The sequence below is a fragment of the Meles meles genome, chromosome 4, assembly GCF_922984935.1.
Source record: "Meles meles chromosome 4, mMelMel3.1 paternal haplotype, whole genome shotgun sequence".
NCBI classification, from domain to species: domain Eukaryota; kingdom Metazoa; phylum Chordata; class Mammalia; order Carnivora; family Mustelidae; genus Meles; species Meles meles.
In genome coordinates, this window is record NC_060069.1 from 105,305,848 (window position 1) to 105,323,584 (window position 17,737).

The window sequence follows — 17,737 nt, forward strand, 5'->3', positions numbered from 1 at the left end:
AAAGGAAACACAAGTTGGGGGTGGGGATAGGCAGAGGGAGAGAACAGAGAGAGTCTCAAGCAATCTCCATGCTGAGTGCAGAGCCTAATGTGGGCCTTCATCCCATGACACTGAGATGATGACCTGAGCCAAAGCAAGAGTCAACCACTTAACTGAACTGAACCACCCAGGCACCCTCAAGTTTGTTTTCTATATTTAAGAGTCTGGGGTTCTTTTTTACTGTTTCTCTTTTCTTTGTTCATTTGTTTTGTTTCTTAATTGCCACATGAGTGAAATTATATGGTATTTGTCTTTTTCTGACAGACTTATTTCACTTAGAATTATATCTTCTAGATTTCTTTCATGTTGTTGCAAATGGCAAAGTTTCATTCTTTTTTACTGCTGAGTGTGTGTGTGTAACTATATATATAGTTATATATATATTAACTAATATATATAATATATATATTATAAATATATATTATAATATATATTATATATTTTATAACTTATATATATAATTTATATATAATTATATATTAATATATATAATTATATATTATATATAATATATATTATATATATATATAAAACTATATATCACATCTTTTTTATCCATTCACCTTTCAGTGGACACAGGTTGCTTTCATATCTTAGCTATTGTAAATAAAAACTCAAAAAACATAAGGTTGCATATATTGCATGTATCTTTTTGAATTAGTGCTTTTGTTTTCTCTGGGTAATATCTAGTAGTGGAATTATTGGATCATATGATAGTTCTATTTTTAATTTTTTGAGGAATTTCCATATTGTTTTCCACAGTGGCTGCACCATTTGCATTCCCACCAACAATATATGAGGTTCTTTTTTCTCCACACCCTTGCCAACACTTGTTATATCTTGTGCCTGATTCTAGCCATTCTGACAGGTGTGAGGGGATATTTCATTGTGGTTTTAATTTGCACTTTCCCAATGATTAGTGGCATTGAGTATCTTTTCATGTGTCTCTTGGTCATCTATATGTTTTCATTGGAAAAATGTGTATTCATGTCCTCTGCCCATTTTTAAATTGGATTATTTGGTCTTTAGGTGTTGAGTTTTACCAGGTTTTTTTTTTTTTTGGACCCTTATTGAATATATCATTTGTAAATATCTCCTCCCATTCAGTAGGTTGTCTTTTTGTTTTGTTGATGATTTCCTTTGTTGTGTAAAAGATTTTTTATTTTGGTGTAGTCTCAATAGTTTAATTTTGTTTTTGTTTCCCTTGCCCAAGGAAACTTATCTAGAAAAATGATTCTAACAGCTGATGTTAAAAGAGATTGCTCCCTGTTTTCCTCTAGGAATTTTATGGTTTCAAGTCTCACATTTAGTTTTGTTTTGTTTTGTTTTGTTGGTTTTTTTAAAATTTCATTTATTTATTTGACAGAGAGAGAGATCACAAGTACGCAGAGAAAAGGAGGGGAGCAGGCTCCCCACTGGGCAGAGAGCCCGATGCGGGGCTCAATCCCAGGACCCTGAGACCATGACCTGAGCCAAAGGCAGAGTCTTAACCCACTGAGCCACCCAGGCACCCCTCACATACAGGTTTTTAATATGATTTGAGTTTATTTTCATGTATTGTGTAGGAAAGTAGTCCTGTTTCATTTTTCATACAGCTGTCTTCTGCATTTTTCCCAACACCATTTGTTGAACAGACTGTCTTTTTCCCATTGTATATTCTTGACTCCTTTCGCAGAGCTTAATTGGCCATAAAGGTATGAGTTTATTTCTTGGCTCTCTGCTCTATTCCACTGGTCTAGATGTCTTTTTTTGAGCCAGCCGATACTGCTTTGATTAATACAGCTTTGTAGTATATCTTGATATCTGGGATTGTAATACCTCCAGTTTTATTCTTCTTTTTCAAGATTGCTTTGGCTATTCAGGGTCTTTAGGATTCCACATAAATTTTTGGATAATTTGTTCTAGTTCTTTGAAAAATATTATTGGTATTTTGCCCATTTTTAAATTAGGTGTTTTTTGGTTTTTGTTTTGTTTTGTTTTGCTTTTGAGTTGCATGAGTTCTTTATATATTTTGGATATATAGATATAGATATAGATATAGATACATCTTATCAGATATATGGTTCATAAATATTTTTCCCAATCCATAGACTCTTTTCACACTGTTGATTGGCTTTTTCTTTGCAGAAACTTTTTAATCTGATGGAGTCCTACTTGTTTCTTTTTTATTTTGTTGTTTGTTCTGTAGGTGTCATATCTTAAAAACAAACAAAAAAAAAGTACTGAGACCCATGCCAAGAAGTTTTACTCCTGTTTTTCTTCTAGGAGTGTCATGGTTTCAAGTCTTACAATTAAATCTTTAATCCATTTTGAGTTAGTTTTTGTCCGTGGTATAAGATAGGGATCCAGTTTCAAATATTCAATTATCCCAGTACCATATATTGAAACATTGTCTTTTCTTCTTTGAGTATCATTTCTCTTGTCAAATATGAGTAGACCACATATGCTTGGGTTTATTTCTGAGCTCTCAATTTTGTTCCATTAGTCTATTTGCCTATTTTTATGCTAGTACCATACTGTTTTGATGACAATAATTTATAGTATAGCTTAAATCAGGAAGTGTGATGCCTCCTGCTTTCTTCTTTCTTTCTTTTATTTATTTGTTATTATTTTTTTAAAGATTTTATATATTTATTCAACAGAGAGACATCACAAATAGGCAGAGAGGCAGGCAGAGAGAAAGGAAGGGAAGCAGGCTCCCTGCTGAGCAGAGAACCCAATGTGGGGCTCCATCCCAGGACCCTAGGATCATGATCTGAGGTGAAGGCAGAGGCTTTAACCCTCTGAGCCACCCAGGCACCCCTGCTTTGTTCTTTCTTGAGACTTCTTTGGCTATTCAGAACTTCTAGTGGTTCTATATAAATTTTAGGAGTGCTTTGTCTACTTCTATGAAAAAACACTATTGAAATGTTTATAGGAATTACATTGAGTTTATAGATGGCTTTTGGTAACATTGATATTTTAACAATATTAATTCTCCCAATCCATGAACATGGGACACCTTTCCATTTATTTGTGTCTTCTTCAATTTCTTTCATCAATATCTTACTGTTTTCAGAGTACAGATCTCTTACCTCCTTAGTTAAATTTATTCTTAAGCATTTTATTATTTTTGATGCTATTATAAATTGGATCAACTTCATTTTCTTTTTCAGAAAGTTCATTGTTAATACATTAAAACATTCCTGATTTCCTATGTTAATTCCATATCTTTACTGAATTTGTTCTTTTTCTTTTGATCTAACAGTTTTTTGGTGAGTGTTTATGACTTTCTGTTTATAAAAATCATGTAAATTGAGTCAATAATCAAAAAACTTCCAACAAACAAAAGTCCAGTATCACATGGCTTCCCTGGCAAATTCTACCAAACATATCAAAGAAGATTTAATATCTATTCTTCTCAAACTATTCCAAAAAATAGAAATGGAGGGAAACTTCCAAATTCATTCTATGAGGCCAGTATTATCCTGATACCCATAGACTGAAAGCCTCCTTGTCCCCTTTTGTCTCTAAAACAGTGGTTCTCAGCTGGGAACAATTTTATCCTCCAAGGAGATATTTGGCAACGTCTGGAGACATTTTTGGTTATCACAACTGGGGCATGCTTTGGCACCCAGTGGCTAGAAGTCATAGATAATGCCAAACTTCTCATAATGCATAGGACAGTCTCCCACAGTGAAGAATTATCTGATCTAAATATAAACAACAATGATTTGAGAAACTCCTGTCTGAAGGAGTGAGATACTAACTCTTTTAATGAGTCCAAAAACAAAGAGGACAAAGAAAGAGTGTCTGTTTTTTACCCCCTAAGCCTCAGAACAAAAGGTCTAAGCTTCTTCTATTAGATCATGTCAACCTGTCTTATTATACCATCTTCATGGGACAAAGTCTCAATCCAAAGGCAGAGAACCATAATAGAGAATATGAAACAAGACAATAAAAGAGGAGAATTTACTCCTATGAAGACTAAGGCATTTTCCTCTTTCCTAAAAATATGGGGATACCTATAACTCTTACGAAGACCTAAAGATGGAGTAAAGGGAAATTTACCTCTCCCAAGAAGTCAATACAAACTTTATTTTTTTTTTCTTTTATTACCTCTTTGAAAGAACCTTAAGGACTTAAATATAATTTATTTCTATCTTAAAGCTCTCTCAGGATTCATATTTTTGTATAGTATGTCATCAAAACATCTTAACACAGTATGAGAAATACTTCACAAATAAGCCCTTCCTTATTTCTTTAAACTCATAATCTGTTACTTATTTCTGCCTATTCCATAGCTCATTCATAGCACACTTATGGACTTTTCCTGAGTATATTATATACCAATTTAATTTTCATAAGATTTCATTAACTTGGGATTGTTTTGAAGCAAGGAAATGCCAAGCCATCATTCAAAGCTCAAGTCAAAGGGCTTCACATCTGCATATCATTTTCAGTCCCTGTCATTCAGACTGACCTCTTTTCTTTCTGTTCTCCCATAGCACAATATGCCATTCTTGACTTGGTACTCCTTCCATGTGGCACCGTATTTATTTAGTTGTGTAATGTTAACTCCTAGAGAATAAAGTCTTAACTTAATTTCTGTATGTCCATGGCCTCTGGCAGGGTATGTACTCAGTAAGGGTAGTTAAGCATGGGTGGGGTGGGATGTGGCAGAAATGGAAGAATACAAACAACAAATGGACTTCAGTTAAGTTTTCCATCAGTCTGGATCTTATTTAAATATAAATTTTCACAATGAGAATGGGGAAGTCAATAGCTACTTGCAAATGTTGTTCTAACATGTATTTCATAAAATATTTGTTATTAGTTAAATAAATTATCTTCTGTGCTTAACAACTACTGGGAAGATGGGGTTAAGACTGGAAGATTCCTTCATGACAAATTGGACTTTTTTTCCCCTTTAGAGAATAACCCATTGTGAGGAGACTTAATTTAGATATCAACCTAATGGCATTTTTGGCAACATTCAAGAGAACATGAAAATATGCCACTGGCTCGCCCATATGTAGAAGCTCATGAATCAAGGATTTAGGTGGCAACTTTTGATAAGATGATACTATCCTTAACTTTTAATTTATCATGCAAAAAATCAGGTGTGAAGAAAACATCTAAAAAGTGGTTTTAGGAAAGGAATCCATAATTCAGAATATGTTGGAATAATGTACTTATTTTAATATGTTTTACATAATGAGGATTATGATAGTCCCAAATCAAAACTTTTTTAAAAAAGATTTTATTTATTTATTTGACACAGAGAGATAGAGAGAGCACTAGCAGGGGGAGTGGCAGAGGAAGAAGGAGAAGAAGACTCCCCACTGAGCAGGGAGCCTGATGCAAAACTCAATCCCAGGACCCTGAGATCATGACCTGAGCCAAAGGCATATGCTTAACCCACTGAGCCATCCAGGTGCCCTCAAATCAAAACTTTTCTGTTTTTATCATAAAATTAATGAAAAATTAAAAACAGCATACTTTGGCTAAGTATGTCAATTATGAAAATCTGTTCTTTTCTTTTATTTGTAGTATTTTCAGATGCAAAGTAGTATCAGATACATTTCCTGTTAGGCCATGTCTATTCATAATAATTTTAGCTAATTTATGAGAAATACTTTATTCACGAGCTTCTATATAGGGGTGAGCCAATGGGATATTTTCATGCTAATGTTTTCCTAATAAATCTACAAAAGTCTACAAAACATAATTTAAATTTACAAAATCTAAATCTGTGAAATCTACTTTTGCTAGGGTGTATTTAATTAAAGGGGGAAAAAAGAGATGAAATGCAAACCTATTTCCCTAGACTCTTGGTTGTCTAAGTTATCGTCACTTCCATTTTTGGGGTTTATTTTCAACATTGAACCAGATATATATATGGATAGAGGAGATGGATGTATTACTATTCACCTTATGGAAATACAAAAAAATTATTCTGAGGGAATATTATGAATAACTGTATGCCAAAAAATTAGAAAACCTAGATGAAATGAACAAATCCTAGAAAGACACAAATTAATGGCATGATTGATGAAGCAATAGATAATCTGAATATCCAAAATCAAAGTAATTCAAAAATTTTCCACAAATATTCCAGGTAAGACGGTTTCACAGGTAGATTATATCAACATTTAAAGAGTTAATACAGGGTGCCCGGGTGGTTCAGTGGGTTAAGCCTCTGCCTTTGGCTCAGGTCATGGTCCCAGGGTCCTGGGATCAAGCCCCACATTGGTGTGTGTGGGGGGGTCCTCTGCTCAGCAGGGAGTCTGCTTCCCCCCTCTCTCTGCCTGCCTCTCTCCTTACTTGTGATCTCTTTCTGTCAAATAAATAAAAATAAAATCTTTTAAAAAATTTTAAAAAGGGTTAATACTCATCCTTCACAAAATCTTATAAAATACAGAAGAGAAAAAAAAAATACTTCTCAATTCATCCTAAGAAGCCAATGATACCCTGATAACAAAACAAGACAAAGACAAAACAAAAAATGAAAACTATTCACTAATATCCCTTATAAATATAGATGTAAAAGTTCTTAACAAAATACTAGGAAATTGAATCCACAAACTATGAAAAGGATTATACGCCTAGCCAAGTAGAATTTAACCCAGGAATGTAACATTGTTTTGACATCCAAAATTCATTCAATGTAATATATCATAGTAATAAACTAAAAGACAAAAAACACATGATTATCTTAAGTGCAGAAATACCATTGAAAAAATCAACATCCTTTCATGATTGAAAAGAAAGAAAAGAAAGAAAGAAAGAAAACTCAACAAACTAAAAATAGAAAAGAATTATCTCAACCCGTTAAAGTGCATCTACAAAATACCCACAGCTAACATCATACTTAATCCTGAAAGACTGAATATTTACAACTTAAAATCAGTACCAAGACTGTGATGTTTGTTCTCATCACTTTTATTCAACAGCATATTTATGGGTTCTACCCATAAATGATGATCAGGCAAGAAAAAGAAATAAAAGTCATCCATATTGGAAAGGAAGGCATAAAGCACTATCATCTACAGATGATAGGACATTGTACATAGAAATCTTAAGGAATCCACAAATAAAAATTATTAAAAGTAGTGAAAGAGTTCATTAAGTTTGCATGATATGAGATCAATATAAAAATCAATTATGTTTCTACAAAGTAACAGTAAACAACTTAAAAATTAAATTTAAAAATAATGTAAATGCAGGGCACCTGTGTGGCTCAGTTGCTTAAGTGTCTGTCTTTGGCTCAGGTCATGATCCCAGGATCCTGGGATAGAGCCCCACATAGAGCTCTCTACTCATCGGGGAACCTGTGTCTCCCTCTCACTCTTCCTGCCACTCCCCTTGCTTGGGGTTTCTCTCCTTCTCCTTCTCTCTGTCAAATACATAAATAAAATCTTAAAAAAAAATAACAATGTAGATGACAATAGCATCAAAAAGAATAAAATACTTAGGAATAAATATCACAAAAGATGTGCAAGACAATATTAAAATTATTAATGAACAAACTGATGGTTACTGGAGGGGAAGTTGGTGGAGGGATGGGTGAAATAGGTGAAGGGGATTAAAAGTACACTTATCCTGATGAGCACTAAGTAATGTACAGAATTGTTGAATCATTATATTGCACACCTGAAACTAATATAATACTGTATGCTCATTATACTGAAATTAAATTTTTTAAAAAATTAAAGTAAAAGCTATTAATGAAAGCAAATATCTTTGAAATAAATTAATGAAAAGCCAAAAAATGGGAAGACATCCCATCACCATGACGTGAAGACACAGTAAGATATTAAGATGGCAGTACTCCCTAAATTGATCTGCATATTCAGTGTAGTTCCCTCTCAAAATTATTCCTGGCCTTTTGGCAGAAATTTACATACTGATCTGAAATTTACATGGAAATTTAAAAGCCCCAGAACAGGCAAAACAACCTTTAAACAAATTACAAATTTGGAGGAGCCATTGTCTCTTTTCAACACTTACTACAAAGCTACAGTAATCAAGCGTATCAAGTCAGTTAAGTGGGATAAGAATAATCTTTTCAACAAAAGGTCCTAGGACAACTAGATATCCATGTGTAAAGATAAAGTTTACTCAAAAGAATCCATAGATCTAAAGGTAAGAGCTAAAACTACAAAAATCTTAGAAAAAGAGTAGGAGTAGTATATCATTTTGACCTTGGATTAGTCAACAGTCTCTTAGTTAAAAGTGCAAGTGGCCAAAAAAAAAAAAAAAAAGTAAATGAGACTTCATCAAAACTATCTTTTATGCTGCAGATAATACCATCAAGAAAGCAATAAGGCAAGCCAGTGTTATTATCGTTAGACTGAAAGACTGAAGAAAGGAGATAGTGTTATTAGATCATTAACCAAAGTTGGGATTCCCTGTCTAGAGTTGGGACCAGGAAAAAGGGACAACTCTGACAGAATCTGAAGCCCGGAAAGAGAAAAAAGCCACTGTCCGCTGTCTGAGGGAGAGAGAAAGGAGACACACCCTGCCTGGATTTTTATTTCTCTTGTCCTTCAGTGGCATGTCAGTTACTCCTATTAGCTAAATTCTGATAGAAGCAAGCAAATATGGTGAATATTTATAAGAGCCCCCCCCCTTTAGTAGAGTACAACAGATGAAGTGTGAGGGGACATATCAAGAGGAAACAGGGAAATAAGTGTCTAGTACAGGACAATATTATTCTCTGGATTTAGGCAACTATGCTACAATTTATAATAGTTCTACAACAGACACGATACAATGAGATGGAATAATCATACCACAATGTTTCTTTTTCCCAGATCTGTTTGAACAGCATGAATTTCTAGCCTGAGTTTGTGCTTGAGTGCATGAGTGTACATGTGCATATGTGCCTGTAGATATGTTTTATATTTTTAATTACAAAGGAGTTTGGGGAGATGTGGGTTGCTTGGATCCTGCATAGAAATAACACCCTTCCCTCCAGCTTGTCTGTTAAATGACATCAAGAGTACCCATTCCAATACATACATAACATTCCAAGTATAAGAACTGGCACATAGGAAGTGATCAAAAAGTGAGTTACTTTCTCATTTTTGTCTTACAATTTCATTATAGCAGTCGCCTAGAGGCTGTTTTTGGTAGTTTGTAGGCTGAAGCCACAGAGTCAGAATTTGGTTCATGTTAAGTTCTGGAAGAGTCTATCATGTTATCGATGATGCTCAGTATTCAACCTGAGGGGAATCATTTTATCTGGCAACTTTCAAAGTGGATGCTGGCCTGTGTGATTTACATTACATGGACCTCTGCTCAATTATGATTTGCAATCTGGCTAATCTGTCATCCATTCAACACAATTCAAATACATGTATGCAAAATTAGACCAATACAGGGAGGGCTTGACTAATAAACAAAAGTAAAACTGGTAGTGGGGAGAATGGGAGAACTGTTCCAAGTGGCAGCAGAAGCAGTTTTAAGAGCTTATAGATGTCACTTTGTCATAAAATACTAAATTCCTCTGTAGAAATTCACTGGGCAGTTTTGCAGTTTGCTACTAGCAGCCAAATAGCGCTGTTACTATCCTGTAAAATTAGTCATTTAATTGAACCGAATAATTTTTTCAGGGGTCCTCATTATCCTCATGGCATTCACAGACTTCTTAATCCTTGATTCTGAATCAGTGCCCCACAGCAGGGGTTGAGGGAGAGAACACCCCAGCACTGCTGTTAAGAAGTTCTTCTTGTGGCTGGAGCATAAAACTCAAGGTCATGACCATTTGTGTTCGTTAAAAATCCTGCAGAATTCTGAGACGGGATAGGAATATTCACTCTCTCTCTCTGGTGTCCTGGCTAACTTCCATCTGGATAATTACTTTCTGCCTGCAAAAATGATCCCCCTGCAGTTGGAGTTGGCTGGTGTCTTTATTTATTTATTTATTTGTTTTCCACACTTTCAGTTCGCATCTGTTATGAGACCAGTACTGATTTCATGAGGTCAAAGGCAACCAGCTCTTTCTAGAATAAGACACTACAAATGTTCTCTCCTACCCTGAGAATCTTCCTTGGACCCCCCCAAAATTTGAAATTTTTATGTTGTGTAATTATAACCTCTGCCTCTTTATCAGTAAGTTTTTTAGAATTGTGGGAGGAACATACTTACTATTTTCTTTAAGTTATGCCTCCTTTGAATTTTATTACACTGCACACATACATACATGTTCAATATTCTACAGCTTTGTTTAGAACTCTGTTGATATATATGCAGGCATGCCAGGGTAGATGGGTATACAAATATTATAGCACATTGTTCATTTCTCTTCCATTCATATGGTATTTCTATAAGATGTATTTGCATATATTAACATATATATCCCTTCACTACAACACATATATCTGGTTTTAATCTAAATTTCTTATGACCTTTGTTTAATACAATTATCTCTGAAAAGAAAAGAACATAAAAAGCATTACATTGCTGCCATCTCTTCCACCATAGATAATTTTTTAATCAGGTGGATTTTTCTCTCCTGGACTTTTTGTTTAGCAATATCCATGAGAATTCACCTGGAGGTTGACTGCTATTTATTAAAAAATAGATAAATAAATAAACTGATTGGGGGCGCCTGGGTGGCTCAGTGGATTAAGCCGCTGCTTTCGGCTCAGGTCATGATCTCAGGGTCCTGGGATCGAGCCCCGCGTCCGGCTCTCTGCTCCGCGGGGAGCCTGCTTCCTCCTCTCTCTCTGCCTGCCTCTCTGCCTACTTGTGATCTCTCTCTCTGTCACATAAATAAAATAAAATCTTTAAAAATAAATAAATAAATAAATAAATAAATAAATAAATAAACTGAAGATTCATTTCAAAATAGGTCGTTTTCTTTCTCCTCTTTTTAAAGTGCTCTTCTCCATTTGTGTCCCTTTCTTGTATCTTTAGAGAACATGTATTCTTAAAAGTCTGGATTCATAGGTTGACAAGCCTTAAAAAATAATTTCTCCTGATAGCTTTCATGATCAAAAAGAGATCAAATATATTTTCAGATCCAGTGTAGGGTAGGCAGATTTTTTTTTTTTTTTTTAAGAACAGAATCTCTTCTCTGTAACTCAAATCAAAGCGTGTTAGGTTAAGTCACTTGAAAATCCAGTCTTATGTGTATGTCTGGTATCAAGGTTTAGATTAATCAATGTCAGATTCTGAAAGGCTCTTAACAGTTACCTGCACCAACCTTTCAGTGATATAAACAGGGAAATTAAATTAAAGTTACTGCTTCAAAGGCACAAAACTGGAAGAGTTGAGGCTAAAATCTAATTATCATTGTGACTTTTTCAACTACCTTGAAAATCTTTCTAGAACCTCAAAAGTTTAAAGTTTTTATCTGGTATTATCATATCCCCTATTTCTTAATACATTTCCTAAAATGATTGAAAAACATTCTGCATTTCTTCCTAAAGTTATATACCTCTTTTGCACTTTATGACATTGTTTGTTCCCAGAAAAGACCATTTCCTATTACATTATCATATAAGAGATGGGACTCACCATTTTCTGTGCATAAAATAGTGTTCCATATTGACTCCTGTCTACTTAAAAAACATGGAATCTGTTGTACAGGAGGAAGACCCCGAACTACAAAAACTGTCAGACGTGGCATTTACACAGTGGTTCATGTCATTCAACTTATCAGTACAGACATGGAGAATTGGTTGCTATATGAAAGGGCAGAACATGGTCTGTAAAGGTGATTTTGAAGAGGAGCCTGAGGTGGTGAATAGAGCTTATGTCCAGGTGTTCCATAAGAGAGAGTAAATACAGCAAAAAGGAAATCCAGTTCATTCCGTGGGAGTTGCCAGCCTGGATTAGATTACTGATCCATAAATTTTGGATACCTTCCCATAGTAACAGAGGCCTATTCCAAGAGCTTATCAAGAAGTCAGAATTCTTTCATCAGATTCCAAGCCAAATGAACTATGCAAAGAAAAGTCAGTTGCAAAACACTTGAGGGATCAATGAGATTTGAAATGGAAAGTCTGAAACAACGACCACTTTTTTTTTTACAACGCTGAGAAAAGGATGTTTTATTATCTTAACTTGACCATAAATTATAATGATTATTTATAAAAGTTATATAAATGCAACCTGATTACCTTTAAAGTCTCAAAGAGCCAACCAAATACAAATAAAGCACAGAAAATTAAATGAATTAAAAAAAGTTCTGACATAATTCTTCCACACATTGTATGTAATCACCGGAAGAATCATTGCAATAATTACCCAAAGTAATACTAAAGGTAACAAAAGAGATGTTTGGTCATAAATGTAAATTCAAATGTACAGTATATCTACAACAATAGATCAAAGTGTATCTGCAATTTCTAGCAGTAATAAACATGTTAGTTTGCAATACTGTATTCTTCAATGAAATAAGCAAGCAGATCAAGGATAAAATGTTGGATAGTCTTATCAACCAGGCCATCTTTTAGGACAGTTTTTCAGGGTAGTGTTCTACACATGTAACTGAGCTGTTTGTCATTATTCTAGAGCCAGTACTTTATTTGCACAGTCTGCACATCAAAATATAACAAATAATTATACATCAGGATTGGTAGGAATACCAAGTATTATTTCACAACTGCCACTACGTGTTTATTCTTCTCTGACACAATTGCCACAGATCCAGGCTTGCTATGTTTGAGACGATTCACCTCCTTTCATTGCCGAGCTTCCTTCATGAACCGCTGTTCCTGGATCTGGCTGTAGATAGATTTTGGTAGATGTCGGTGACGAGCAATGCGTTTTATGAGGATGATGTTGAAATTTCTCCTTCAACTTCAGGTTATAATCTTTGGCTGCTTTTTCTCGTGATGTAAGCACACCCAATTTTTCAGAAGCATTAGCTTTCCACAGATGAATGTTCATTTCATCAGATCCACACATAATATATTTGCTGTCAGAAGTCCATTTTACACAAATAACATGCTGCATTCTCTTTGTGTGATAGACTTCTCTGCTTCTACTTTTGTCCACAGGAAAGATACAAATAGATTTATCAAAACTAGCAGAAACAAACTCTTTCCCAGTGGGAGAATAATCCACATCAAGCACTGCAGGCACGTGATCCATATGTACCATTACAGGAGTGTCCAGCGCATGCATATCAAACGTATACAAGTTGTAATCTTCATTTGCGGCAGTAAAAATGAAAGCTTCCATAGGGTTCCAACAAATTGTATTTGTTCTCATATCTAAGATGACCTTTTTCAGCGGAGTAGCTTGCCTCATATCATATAGTACTATATTCCTGTCAGAAGCACAACTTCCCAAGAGAAATGTCTCAATTGGGTTAAATTTAACACTACTTATACTGTCGAATCCCCAGGTCATTGAACAGATAGGGCTTGTTCTTTGTTCATCCCAAATGTCTACTTGCTGTCCACATGTGGTGAAAACAGCTTCTTTCCAGTGATGATCAATTCCTGTATACACTGTCTTTCCCAATATTGTATGTAATGGTTCTTCCTCTTCTCCATAGCCCGGCCCATCTATCTTCCATTGCTCCACAGTTTTGTCATCGCCAACAGTAAAAAAAGAAGTCCCACAAAACTGAATACATATTCCTTGTACAAAACCTTCATGGGCTTGTATTGTGCGGATACATTTCCATTTAGTCAAGTTCCAAATTCTAACCTCTCCATCACATGCCCCAGAAAGGACAGTAGCCAGGCTCTTTGGATGCTTTGCCAAGCAATTGACTCCATCTTGGTGACCATCCAGAGAAGCAAGGAATGGTTTTGCAAATACCTGTTCCAGTTTGGTAGCATTTAAAACTCTTACATATTCTCGTGGGACCTCAAAAGGATGTAAGGTAGGATCATAGTTTCTTGGAACTCTTTGTAAGTCCAGCTTGGTTTCGGGGACATAGTTGTCCGGGTTCTGGCTGAGCATCTTCACCTTCATTTTGGCTGCTAGTTGCCCCAGATCTCCCAAGCCTTTCCTCCGTGTTCAGATTCTGACCACTTATTTTTTAATTAATCAGTTATACCATTCCCTTTGGATATGTGCATTACATATAATATACATTAATAATATATAATTTCATTAAACTGTACTTTGGTTCTAAGAGATCTGACAGCTCTTCTGGCTACAGTAAACAGATACTTTTTAAGAAAAGTAAATTAAAAAATCTTTTTTGTACATATTTCACAGTGGCATGTAAGTTCATTATTGGATGTAAATACATACATCCGCCCCAACGGATTAAGGTAGGGATCAGAACCAGAGCTAAACAAACTCAGTGAGATTGGACAAAAGATAGGCTGGCCACGTCGAGGAGAGCTGGATGTGACAACCATCTAGTAGAACATGCTGGATGATAGCTAACAGAGCTAATTACTAAACACACACAAATGCAAGCGATTTAAGATTAGGTTTCAATTTTGTTGTTTTCCAATAAAGCTATCCTGTTGACACAACACCACTTATTAAAACCTCCATCTTTTCCCCATAATTTGAGATGCCATCTTTATCAAGTATTAAAGGTCCATATTCAAGTGGGATGTTTTTCCGCTCTATTAATTTATCTGTTCTGAGCTAATACAACACTATTTTAATTACAAGCATTTTACAATATGTTCTAATATCTGCAGAGACAAACCATACCTCTTCCCCCACCCCCACATGCCACTTTATTTTTTATTTTATTTTATTTTTTTACTATTAATGCTAGTTTGTTTTCCAAAAAACTTTATGACCAACATACTAAGTTCAAGGAAGCAAAAGAGAAGGGGGAAACTGGTGGTTAAAATTAATTTTATAGTTTATCAAAAAGATATTGATATCTTTTTATTTAACTTTATTTTATTTTTAATTTTTTAATTTAAATTTAAATTTAAATTTAATTTTAATTTAACTTTTAATTAATTATTTTTATTTTTAAGTTTTTATTAAGTTCCAGTTAGGTAACATTCAGTGTAATATTAATTTCAAGTGTGTAATATAGTGATTCAACACTTCCATTTCTCACAAGTGCACTCCCTAATCCCCATCACCTATTTCACCCTTCCACCCCACCCACCTCCCCTCTAATAACCATTAGTTTGTTCTCTATAATTAAGAGCCTGTTTCTTGGCTTGCCTCTCTTTTTTTTCCCCTTATGATAATTTGTTTTGTTTCTTAAATTCCACATATGAGTGAAATCATATGGTATTTGTCTTTCTCTGACTGACTAATTTTGCTTAGCATAATACTTTCTAGCTTTATCCATGTTGTTGCAAATGACAAGATTTCAGTCTTTTTTTGGCTGAGTAATATTCCATTGTTCCTCTTCCTTATCCATTCATCAGTTGATGGACATTTGGTCTCTTTCCATAATTTGGCTGTTGGTTTATAATGCTGCTGTAAACATCAACGTGTGCATATCCCTTCAAATTCCTATTTTTGTATTGTTTAGGTAAATCCCTAGTAGTGCAATTGATGGATCATAAGGTAGTTCTATTTTTAAATTTTGAGGAACATCCATACTGGTCTCCAGAGGGGCTGCACCAGTTTGCATTCCCACCAACAGTGTAAGAGTGTTCCCCTTTCTCTGCATCTTCACCCGCATCTGTTGTTTCCTGAGTTGTTAATTTCAGCTATTCTGGAAAATGTGAAGTGATGTCTCATTGTAGTTTTGATTTGTATTTTCCTGATGATGAGTGATATTGAGCATGTGTCTGTTGGCCATCAGGATGTCTTCTTTGGAAAAATGTCTATTCATGTCCTCTGCCCATTTCTTTTTTTTTTTTTTTTAAGATTTTATTCATATATTTGAGAGAGAGAGAATGAGAGGGGAGGGGTCAGAGGGAGAAGCAGACTCCCTGCTGAGCAGGAATCCCGATGTGGGACTTGATCCAGGAACTCCAGGATCATGACCTGAGCCAAAGGCTGTAGCTTAACCAACTGAACCACCTAGGCACCCCCTCTGTCCATTTCTTAACTGGATTATTTGTTTTTATGGATCTTGAGTTTGATAAGTTCTTTATATATTTTAGACACTAGCCCTTTATCAGGTATGTCATTTACAAATATATTCTCCCATTCTGTAGGTTGCCTTTTAATTTTGTTGGAAGATACTAATATCTTCATGATGTTGAGATTCCTTAAGAACATAGTACTTCATCCTGTTTCTTCACATCAAAACTTTTATGTTTCACTAAGTTTTATTTTGGTATTTTATATGTACTTATTTTTCTTTCTATTTATTTATTGCTATAGCAGTGGAATTGTTTTTCCTTATATCATCATATTGATATTTGTATATGCAAAGGGTATTGATTTTTTAAAGATTTTATTTGTTTATTTGACACAGAGAGAGAGAGTAAGAGAGAGAGCACAAGCAGGAGGAGCAGCAAGCAGAGGAAGAAGCAGGCTCCGTGCAGAGCAAGGAGCCTGCCAGAGGGCTCAATACCAGGACTCTGAGATCATGACCTGAGCTGAAGGCAGATGCTCACCCACTGAGCCATCCAGCACTCCAAGGCTATTAATTTTTATATGTTGGATTTTATAACTTGTTATATTTTGAAATTCTCATTATTTGAAGTAAATTTCCCATTGATTTTGTTTTTTACATATTGCTATGACTAAAATTATTCCAATGACCACTTATATCACTAAAAGAGAAATAATTACACATGAAGTACCATCTAATGGAAATACACAATACCATCTATGAAGTGTACTAGGTAAAACAAAAATCAAGCCTGGAGCAGATCAAGCCTCTAGATCCAATTACTAATTGAAAAGAAGCACAGGGGAAAGCAGAACATATTAAATGACAATACAAGGAGCAGTCAATAAAATTCTTAACTGAAGGAAATTCTATAAGGAAGTAAACAATGTATTCAACAAAAGGGTAAGGCAACATATAGAAATTAATATTTGAACATTTCAATGAAAATAGAAAAATTATCATTTTATATTATACTTTTTATAGTCATTAAATATATGTAATTTATTTTATATTAAATTTTATAACTATAATTATACGAATTCAAATATGTATTTTATATATTTTACACTGAAGAGCAGAGTAAAGATGTTTAAGTAAACTTTCCCTTTAACTTTTCCCTAGGGGAAAGTCACATAATAAAAATTTATTTTGAAAGCAGGCAAAATGAAGAATAAAAAGGAATATAAAAAAGATGGGAGGGGCGCCTGGGTGGCTCAGTGGATTAAGCCGCTGCCTTCGGCTCAGGTCATGATCTCAGGGTCCTGGGATCGAGCCCCACATCAGGCTCTCTGCTCCATGGGGAGCCTGCTTCCTCCTCTCTCTCTGCCTACTTGTGATCTCTCTCTGTCAAATAAATAAATAAAATCTTTAAAAAAAAAAAAAAAAAGATGGGAACCACAGAAAACACATCACAATATGGTACATATAAACCTAAACATATCTATAGTTTCATTTAAAAAATCCAACAATAAAGAGACACCCTTTAAATATAAGAACATGCCTTAAATAAATATCTTAAATATAAATATAAGGGAAGTTAGAATTTGGGGTAAATACCCAGTAGTGCAATTGCAGGGTCATAGGGAAGCTCTATTTTTAATTTCTTGAGGAATCTCCACACTGTTCTCCAAAGTGGCTGTACTAACTTGCATTCCCACCAACAGTGTAAGAGGGTTCGCCTTTCTCCACATCCTCTCCAACACACGTTGTTTCCTGTCTTGCTAATTTTGGCCATTCTAACTGGTG

The 17,737-nt window shown here is 34.8% G+C and overlaps 1 protein-coding gene across 1 annotated transcript; it reads right to left on the reverse strand.

Annotated features, from left to right (window-relative positions):
* Window positions 1-12,516: 12,516 nt before the first annotated feature.
* Window positions 12,517-13,962, reverse strand: LOC123940445 (DDB1- and CUL4-associated factor 13-like). The gene is given in 2 exon segments (XM_046003280.1): window positions 12,517-12,804; window positions 12,806-13,962. Coding segments are annotated over 2 exon segments (1,335 nt in total). The 3' UTR covers window positions 12,517-12,626.
* Window positions 13,963-17,737: the final 3,775 nt, after the last annotated feature.